This window comes from Cryptomeria japonica, chromosome 6, assembly GCF_030272615.1.
Source record: "Cryptomeria japonica chromosome 6, Sugi_1.0, whole genome shotgun sequence".
In the NCBI taxonomy this organism is placed as follows: domain Eukaryota; kingdom Viridiplantae; phylum Streptophyta; class Pinopsida; order Cupressales; family Cupressaceae; genus Cryptomeria; species Cryptomeria japonica.
Window position 1 is genome coordinate 210705975 of NC_081410.1, and position 11183 is coordinate 210717157.

General features: G+C 34.1%; 1 protein-coding gene across 1 annotated transcript; it reads right to left on the reverse strand.

Annotated features, from left to right (window-relative positions):
- Positions 1-9419: 9419 nt before the first annotated feature.
- LOC131057720 (uncharacterized) lies at positions 9420-10694 on the reverse strand. The gene has a single exon (XM_057991881.2). It carries the CDS (start codon positions 10692-10694, stop codon positions 9420-9422), a length of 1275 nt encoding a protein of 424 aa, XP_057847864.2.
- Positions 10695-11183: the final 489 nt, after the last annotated feature.

The window sequence follows — 11183 nt, forward strand, 5'->3', positions numbered from 1 at the left end:
GCGAGGACTCGCTTCTGCTGCCTGTCGGTTGTAAGAAATCGGTGCTGTATGGAATTCCATTGGCTTGAAATAAAGCGGATCACTCTTTGTTCGGTTACTTTGGATTGACACTTTCCCAGACGGATGCATCAAATGCTTGAAATTCGTTGGTGGCTATTGCAATTTCACTTCGATTTGACAATCGAGGCCATCTTCTACATCGTTGCTGCTATTGCTCTGCAAAATCTCTGCCCGAGCCCGGATGTCAAGGCAGCCTACAAGATACATCTTACCCCTCTGCGGATCATACACACCCTCGGGCCTTAACGGAGAGCCTGCACAATGTAGGAAATATTTCGTGCAATTTTAGCTGTCCTGCCACTTTGAGTAACAACCCTTCCTGTTGAGAGAATTGGTCTTGCTTCAAACTGACCGATTGGATATGGTCAAAGTTAAAACACATTAGACTATCTGATAAATCCGTCCCCATATACTCCTCCATAGCTATGATTTCCAAATCCATCATAGCATTTGAACTTACCCCACTGGAAATGATTGTTGAATGCACCGAAAGATCTCGCGTTAAGACTTCAAAACTATACCTTGATCGTCCTGCTCCCTTCAGGAGATACTTGAACAAATGTCCCCTTATCCGATCATCCATCCTCGTTGAATTTTCTCGCTCCCAGAGAAATTCTGCAATGTGAGTCTTGGTGTAATGGTATGTTATTTGATTCTCCAGATCAGGAGGTAGACAGATGCCAGGCTGTATTGGGTACTCAAAGGAAAGAGGATACAAGGCCTTTCCAGAGTCATTACCAATGCTAGAAATGAAACCCACTATCATATTGCGCTGCTTGAGCGAAAAAGCTTTAGGAATGTAGAGACTGACTAGAAAATCACAGGCAGGGGTAGGGCTGGGGGTAGATGCAAGGCATCCCACCATACAAACCTCACCAGGGGATGCTTCTTTCCATGTTCCTTCGATCCACATAGTGTTTTGATCCTCTCCAACCGATCTTAATCCAGAGCTCCCGGTGTTGTCTTATGGTGCAGACAAAACTCTGATGGCGGCACTGACATTGGAATCAAAGCATTCAAAACCCTGAATGAAAATCCTGGAGTTGCTGAAGCCTCCTTGATCCAAGAAGCGACCAACCCTGTTACAATACTCTGCTGGACCTGTGCATTGCCAATTTGGGATCCCCTCCACAACCTGCCGTTCTAATATTGACTTGAAGAATTCACACTCTTGATATTTCCCCTGTTTCAATTCCAAATCTACAGGCTTCTTTTCATGGACATGTGCATTGCAGGCGCTTTCAACCATGCCTTCCGTAATAAACAAAAACACACAACTTTATTTTCACTTCCTGACCGTCTATATAGCTTCTCTGTTTTTAACTTTGATATGCTATTTTAAAAATGAGCTTTCTATGCACTGATTGTGCCTATATACAAATGTTTTTTTGTTTTTTTTTGTTTTAAAGTCTTACATATTCATAAAGGGGTGTGCATCCGTTACTTGGCAAAAATCTGGTCTGCATAGTATATTTATACTAGTTTAAATCATTCTAGTTTCAATATTATACATGTTGTAGGAATGCATTCATACTTATAAGCAAATATCGTTCGTTCTTGGAGTTGTCATTCCTAAGTCACTTTGCTCGATGATCTGAGAGCAAAGACATTGACTTCAGAGATCTTGTGAGATAGAGAACAATGGAACACTCCTTGGGAAGTTGAGCTATTCAATATAGCTCCTATAACTTGCACCAAGAGTCCCATTAGTGTGTGGACACTTTGAAATTAGACTTTTATGTTGATGTCGCCCACATTTCCCACACACACTTACATCCAATTTTCTCTTCATTTGAGCAAGCATACACTCTTCTAGTGTCTCTTGCAGCATTGCTAAAAGACCATTTAGTTAGCTTTTAATGCCATTAAGTGCAGATAATTTAACTTAAATAGTGAATTAGAGAAATATGAACACATCTTTTTTTTTATAAATGGATTCATAACATGATATTTAAAATTCTACAATATCATGTCAATAATCTAAACAATTTTATTTTATTTGTTATTTCTTTTCAAAATATTTAGTATATCCAAAATATAAAATGGCTAAAAAATTCAAAATTAGAGTGTTTGGGAAATTTGGTTTTCAAGGAAATAAAGTATTGTCTCATTTAATAGAATCATTCACATATACGTAACAATTAAGGTTTTTAATATCTAATTTTGCTATCTTATATAGATTTCGAATTTATATTATACTTTTTATTGAATGTCATATAGATTAAAAATAAAACATTTATTGATCTAGATTGTCCACTTGAATGCTAATCATCATTACTTAAACTTTTACTTAGATGATAGTATGAAATTTTGATGATAAATTATAATAAAGTAATTTGCTAGAACTTACAATGTTAAGAGATGTAATGCTTGTGTCAATAGGACACATTCTATGAATTGATATGTAATACAAAATTCTCTTTGTTTTCCACTAAAAAATGAACATTGGGGTAAAATGATAATTTTGAGCTAGGGGGAGAATATATATGGAAGTAAGTATGAATTAAGGGACAACAATGATGACTAGATGAGGAATGCATGGAAAGTGAAGCAAACATGAGTGAAATGGATGTTAATAGGAATATAGCCATGAACTAAGCTTAAAATAAGAGCAGGTACACAACCAAATGATAAATACAATGGGCATGCTAATATTTGAATAAATATCCCCATCACAACACTTTATAACAAACATTTCCTTTTGGAATAAATTGAAATTGTTAATTTATATTTAACTCATTTTATATTTTTAGATATTCTTGCAACAATAGTCATACATGTGTACTATTCTTTCTAATGGTGCACTGATCATTCATAGTACTTTCCTTAAAACCTAGTGAATTGTGTTGATATTCACAAATAAAAAATGTGAGTTGTTATTCTAGTTGACTCCTAATATTTTTCATGTTTCACCAAGAATGCTTAAATTCTTCTTGAAACCATGAATTTTGGTCATATCTACACAAAAGAAACTCAATTTAGTTATTTTTCCCAAGTATACATCAATATATTCAATATGATCTTAATCCATGATGATGGTTGGTTTGATTCAATTTATTAATAACTTTGATTGTTTGATCATATATTGTTTCCTCTAATGTCTTAATATTTGAAGTGATGATTCCCTCATTTAGACAAGGTCATTGGAAGTTTTGAGGACATTACGATTATGAAAGAAGGAAGAACCCTTTCCAAGCATATCTTCTATTATATAAAATGAGTATTAATTGTCTAATGGTTGTTCCAATGTGCACTAACAAAGAAAAAGTGCAATGGTGAATATTTATAATGGTTATGATTTTAAGGCATATGATAGATGAGGTTTATGGTACCTTTTATATTGATTGTACAGATTTATTGATTTCATGTACATGAAATATTTGATGACTTAGTTAGTACTTGACAAAAAAATAAATTTTCCTTGATCAAATTATTGTACTACTCAAACTTTTAGTAGTGTCCCATCTATCAACAATTGAAACTATCATAGAAAAAAAATATACACATTTCTTACTAAATAAAAACTATATAAGGGAAAAAGAATGAAGATGTGTCACACTTTGGGCCAACGGAGGGTAGTTCGATCGAACTGAGTTCAGCCAGACTACTCCTCAGCTGCATGGCGCCACATGGTGCATCTATGGCGTTGAAATGGCACTAGGAGTTCGACAAAACTCCCTTAGTTGAAAAGCCGCCATTAAAAAAAAAAAAAAAAAATTGAAATGTTGAAACTAAGGTTTGGCTGAACTATCCTATGTGGGCTACCATGTGGCACCAAAAAGGCCACTTTTTTTGCATTTTTGCCAGATTCAACTTCTAGCTAATTTTTCATCAATTTGAATTTTTTTTTTTTCAAAAAACAAAAAATGCCCTTTTACAGATCTCAAAGTTACAAATCTGGTCATATAACTTTTTTACTATTTTGATAATTTTGAATATTTTTTATTAATTAAACATTGCGAGTAGCTTTTTAAAGTAAACAAAGAGGCTGATTCGAAATTAAAAAATAAATATTGAATAAAATAAAATAAAATCCACTAGATGAGAGATTCTTCTCGAAAAGGGTATTTTTTGTTTTTGGTTAATGATAAATTTACTAGTCAAGAGGTGGGGCCGACAAAAAACTGTCAAATTTAGCTATGTTGGACTTAAAAATATTATAACGAGAAAAATATACATCAAAATTTTAATTTTTTTTTATTTAACACTGCATATATATGTTCTCTACTTGGAAAAAAAATCAGAAAAAAATAAATCCATTTTCATTTTCTTGTGTGGCGCCGACTAGAACCCCTGATTTTCAACATTTTTTAGTAATGAAAAATCTGTCTTTGAGATTATACAAAACATATCAATTTTTTTTCTAAATTTTTTAAAAAATAATAGACATAAATTTAATTAATATTTCTACATTTGGTCAGTTTACATCATTTCAAGATTCAATTTAGAAATGTCACTTTTCTATGGTCAAAGTTAAATAGTTTTAGTTCTATTGGTCGGTGCCTTTATAAAAGTGTGACACAACATTGTGCTTTTACCCATAAATTGTATTACTTATAGACATGCATGTAGAAATATATTTACAGGTTCAATTCAAAAGAAAATATATGTTCACGGGTTTTGACAACAACAACCACAATATTATTAGGATTATCCTTTTCATGATTGTTCAATGTAAGAGTTGGTATACAATGTTCTAGAGAACAAAATATTTGGCCAAAGATGTAGCCACCCAAGATCTAGGAGCTTCAATAAAATCACAAGGGAGATAAAATATAACAAATAATGCTATTCTATCAAAGGATGAAAGTATACGATGAGAATTAATTAAGAATACAAAGAGAACTCCTTGGTTACATAGACCAGGGTGAGGCATAGGATTACATAAGATTATCATAGGTGTTCAAGGCTACATTTATGAAGATGCGATCCAAAATCTAATGGAAACAAATTTAGAACATTATAAAAAGACAAAGACACCTCCTCCAAATACTACTCAAAGGTCTCCATATATTATTTGAAGTAGATGATGTAGTTTCGTAGGAGCTAACAACAATTTACAAGATGAATATCATAAATAGTGTCCTCAAAGTCTACAAGATAAGGACTAACAAAATGAACCTACAATGTATATCAAGTAATCATCCCAAGTAGTTACATAATTGGAAGATAATGAAAATATTGTTGCACTAAATCATTACAAGCCATGGATGTAGCAACACTAGTCTTATTAGAAGCAAGGGTAAATGAAGATGAGTACTTAACGTATACCATTCAACTACATTGTTCATCCTCCAACTTTTCTTATGATATATATTTTGATCTTATGAATATATCAATCTTTAATAGATACCACAATAGTATATAATAGTGATCTATATTACACCCTATGCACGACATACTTTTATGAAGCCAATGTCATAGTACATAGTGCCAAATTCTCGAAACAAAAAATAAATTTCTAAAAGCTAAAAGTAAAACTTTGCTCCTTCAATATTAGTTTAGGTGTAACATGGTGCACATTATTATAGTGCAATCTTATTTTCCATATCACTTCATTTACTATTAGAAATAATATCCATAAAAAAATTTCTCCATGTTTAAATCATGGAAACAATTCACATGCTTACACCAATTTTTCTTGTAGCAATTGTAGAGATTAATTTCATTGTAGTGTGGAAATCAACACATACTTGAAGGTTCTTCACAACTCGAATAGTTGTTCTTGGGGGGCATATTTGACAAAACAAAAGCAATCACTATCATGGTAGATAAATAATAATTTTTCCTCTTTTTCCACATCATTAAGTAAATGTCATGAATTTGGAAAATAACCTCCTACTTTCATCTCCCAAGCCAACTTCTCCAAATTTGCATGAATCTCATTTTTTTTTATATGATTTGTCTCCTACACAAAATGAATGTGCTATTTTATGGTCCTCAATCAAACTACATCTATGGATATTTTAATTATTTAATCTTTCACTAATTTCCTTACCCACCTTCAAAAGATGTGGAGTTGCTAGATTTGGATGAGGAGAAAGTGGCAGAGGATTTTGTGTCCTCCTCGGCCTTGGAATCTTACTAGTCTCTTGTAGCCTCTGAGGATGATGCTCCCCTTCCCTTTGAATAGGATGTCTCTAACCCCAATCTCAGCCCCCTACTTTGGTTGCCAAGGTGTCGAGGCTGGAAGATAGTATTGGGCGGTAGGAGTTGGTTATTAAATTAATACTCTCATAGTTTGATGTGGCTATTAGAAAGACCAATAGGCTTGAGGCAATGAAAGAGGTAGAAGTTAAGGCAAATAAATGGGCAATGAAGGGAAAGGATGAATAGGTCTGGGAGGCTACGAGTAATATGACTAGAAAACTAGAGAAATGGGATAAGGTCGAGGGTATTCTAAATGACCTTAGTGAAAAGGTTTCATAGAGGAATGAAACTAAGATAGTGTTGAAGTTGAAGGAAAGCCAAGAAATGCTGAGGTGAAAAATTGAGGAAATGTCTATCTTAAGCCAAGAGATGGCATTGAAAAATTCAACTTCCTTGCAAGCTATTCACGAGGAAATTGATAGGAAGAAAGGGAAGTGAAAGAGACATGCATTGTCTCCCTCTTCTACAATGAATCCCCATACCTCAGTGATCAAAGCTACTTCAAATTCTGGTACTCTAACCTCTTTTAAAGACTAACAAGAAAATTTCTCTCTAATAAAGTCATTGGTTTGTGTAAAGATTGGAAAGAGGGTAACGCCTCCGCCCAATAGACCATCCCTTTGTGTCTTTGGTAGGTGACTAGTAGGTTTTTTTTTTTTGGTTTTGTCTCTAGTCTTTGTCTGGTCGTTGGGTGGCTAGCTCGTTTGAGTTTGTTGGTCCAGTCTCTGGTCTTTATCCTCTCTAGTTTGGGCATATTTTTGTCTTTGGCTAGGTATGCATTCGTCATGCACCTTAGGTGTTGTTGTTTAGTGCTTATGTAAAGGTTCGGGCCTATTCGGCTTTTAATTAATTGAAACAAAAATATTAAATACACTATTTTTTTATATTTAATTAGTTGACATCATTTTAAAATTTAGAACATATACGCCAATTAGGTGTTTCATATTAAAATTTTTGTCCTATGTTGTTTGTTTCCATTATAAAGATGTAGCACAAAATTAAAACTTTATCCTTTTACATTTAATAATGTTTAAGCTTCTTAGTAGCCTAGATATAAGCGAGATGGATTTAATTCAATACTAATATATTTTTTTTCAAATTATAAGTATATTTTTCTACAATACAACCAATAGAGAAGTTGCATATATTTTTTAGATAAGGTGGGAAGAAGGTGCCCCACACTCATAATTTTAAAACATCAAAACATAAAATGTTAAACAAAAAAAGAAGTTGTTGCACCGACACAACCCAAAAGTGATAAAAAAAGAAAAGCACAACAAAAACAAGAAATAAATTACACAACACACTAAGTGGAATTCATATTGTGGAGGCTCATAAGAGCATTCCAAGTCCAATCACTCATTCCACATGTCCAAAGTAGTTCCCTCGTTACTTTTTTTGCCTCATACAAAAAAGTGTTCATGTATTTTTCTTAATAGTGAACTTTAGATTACAAGATACATCATATAAAAGAAACATGCTAACTCCCTTAGCAAAATTTATAGTGTTAAAATGAATTTCCATGGAGGATGTCAAGCTCTAGAACACAATGATTGATTTAGAGAAGATCTAGGATTTTGTAGAGCATCTAAAGGTATTTCTTGTTGTGATAAATTTCAAGGATATGATAGCCTATGAAAATAAAACAAAGAAAGAGTTTCAAACACTCTAAGGATAAGTTAGTGAGTTGTGTTAGTAGTGGCTAAACATAAATAACAATGGTATTCGAGATCTACCCATTCTTAAATCAACATAATAATGAACAATAATCAATAAATTCTATGGGATATAATGTCTGTGAGTTTCTCAACTATATGAAGGCCTCACAAAATAATGACTTGATTTTGAGGTCATATAAGATACTTTTTTGAAGTTCCAACAAGATAATGATGCATAACACTAAGTATCACTAGGAGCTTATTTGAGGGAAGAAAATAATCTTAGCATGGGAGAATGTTTTCCTTAATTTTGGCTAAATGAGAGGAAAAATATAAAAACAAATGCATCATGTATGCAAAAGAACACAAATACATCAATTTCTATAGATTATTAACTTGGTTTTATAATACAAGGAGTGTAAAAATATACACTAGATACATGATTAGAGACTAAGGGCTGAATAATGTCAAGTGAGGATGATAATAGTAAACATATGGAGGACCATTCCAATTAAGATGGAGATGACAATGCCTCCCTACATGAAACACATTATAGAACTAGATAGAAATCATAAAGTTGGCCTCTAGCTAATCATATGACAAATAGTGAAATAAATTTGATCCCGAGGAATGATTTCATTTGATTTATTGAGATGATTTGGATCTTACATTTATGTTAAGTGGATGTATTGTTTACAAGGAATAAAAAAAAACCTTTGAGTAAAATTATGTTGTGCAAGGATGTGCACTTGAAGGTGCCAGTACTTCTACTTTCTATGTGATTAATCCTTATTTATGCTCATTAACATAGAATTGACATGTAACAATAAACTCCATTAACTACTATATTAGGTTCTTGGTGCTCACTCTATGTCTTAGGTGAGTTCTTAGGTATTGCACTTGAATGATATGCTAATATTAAATATTTTCTAAGTTTGAGGATTACAAGGTTTATATAGAACTATTAGAATGTTCGTGTAACTAAGAAATTAAAAGAAAAAAAAATTAAACTAAAAAATAATACCAAAATAACAATATTGTTACAAATCGCATAAATAAAATATCTATGATTAACTAATTAAAAATAAACATATTAAAATAAATTTTAGTACATTTTTTTTTAGAAATATAAAAATATTAAAATTATTAAAAAAATAATTCAAATTTTCACATAATAAAATTAAATCCACTAATACATAACTTTTTTTCAACTCATACATTCGTTTCTTCACTTTCATGAGCTTAAACATTATCTTAATATCGAACTACTAATGTTTTATCTTTATATAGTTTGAACATTGAAATTACCAACATTCTCTCTCTGCTTAAAATTCAGAATATCATAAACAAAAGAATCCCTTCACTGTAGTGAAATAAACATGAAGAAATATGACATAATAAAGTAGCCTCATAAAGTAATCTCTAATTCTTGATTTAAATAAACTTTAGCATTAAACATTCAGTGATATGAGGACAAATATGAGCAACTAGGAATAAAAATCACTGGAAGCAGAAAAATCTGATTTTTCATGATTTGAGCAGCTTGTTCATCTACCTCCTCAGCCTTCCTTTGTCTTTTGATCCACTTTGGCGCAGGTAAACTATGACAGCCAACACCAGAGCGGCAACTGACCCCACTCTTATATTTTCAGCCGCAGAATGGCAATCACGGTCAAACGGGGCTTTGGGCATCGTCGTTCCACAGTTTACGTAATTATATATTTGAGGAGAGAGGCAGAGAGCACTAAGTCCAACGTAATAAACTTTCCTCATAGATTTACCCCTGTATTTCCATTCAGAAATCCAAACAAATTGAGGAAGCAAAAACAAGTCCTGAATCAATCCCACATATGGCCGAACCGCATCCTTCCATTTCATCCACGCGGGAGAATCAAATCCACTTGTAGTAAAATTTCGGGCTTTACCAATGCCAACACAAATCTCTGTAAGAAAACACATGGCGTAAATAACTGCGCATGCGATCAGCACCCGTTTTTCACTTGGTACTTGGGTGAGACGAAGACGAGATTTCCAAACTGCTTGGAAAAGTCCTACTGTGGAGATGCACGCAAGCAATAAGATGACATTGATTAGGATACCAAACATGGGAGAAGGTCCTTCCTGAATTGCAGGGGAGTATTGCTGCTTTTCAGAAGGGGGATCTGAGCCTGAAAAATAGAAGTAATCTACCCCAGTTGTAAGAGAAATACCGTAACCTAGAGCTTGCATGCCCACCATGACAAGCGAAGTGTATGCAGCTGCTTCTGCATTGTGCATAACATACACCAATTGACTCACAATACAGGCAATTGCAAGGCAGAGAGACAAAATGTTGAGCATTGCCACCAATGTCCTGCGAGGAATCGCTTGTTCTGCCTCTCCGTTGTACAAAATGGGTGCTGTATGGAACTCTATTGGTTTGAAATAAAGCGGATCACTCTCTGTTCTGTTACTTTGGATTGACACTTTCACAGACCGATCTATCAAAAGCCTGAAATTCGTTGGTGGGTATTGCAGTTTCAGTTCGATTTGACAATCTAGGCCATCTTCTACATCGTTGCTACTATTGTTGTGGAAAATCTCTGTGCGAGCCCGAATGTCAAGGCAGCCTACAAGATACATCTTACCCCTCTGCGGATCATACACACCCTCAACAGAGAACCTGAACAAAGTAGGAAAGATTTCGTGCAATTTGACCTGTGCTGCCACTTTGAGTAACCGCTTTTCCTCTTGAGAGATTTGGTCATGCTTCAACATGCACGGTTGGGCTTCTTCATAGTCAGCTATTGATCTATCTGATATATCCATCCCCATGAATTTCTCCATAGCTATGATTTCCAAATTCATCATAGCATTTGAATTTACCTAAATGGAGGTAATCGTTGAATGGATCGAAAGATCTCGTGCTAAGATATAAAAACAGCCCCTTGATCGTTCTGCTTGCTTCTTGGGATACTTGAATAAATGCCCCCCTATCCGATCAAACATCCTCATTGCATTTTCTCGCTCCGAGAGAGATTGTGCAATGTTAGCCTTGGTGTAATGGTATGTGAATCGATCGTAATCGCGCAGATCATACAGCTGAGAGATGCGAGGCTGTATTGGGTGCTCAAATGCAAGAGGATACATGGCCTTTCCAGAGTCTACGAACGCTAGAAATATAACCCACCATCAGATTGCGGTGCTTGAGAGAAAAAGCTTTAGGAATGTAGAGACAGACCAGAAAATCACAAGCAGGCGTAGTGGAAGATGCAAAGCATCCCACCATACAAATCTCGCCAGGGGATCCTTTTCTCCATGTTCCTTGTATCCACA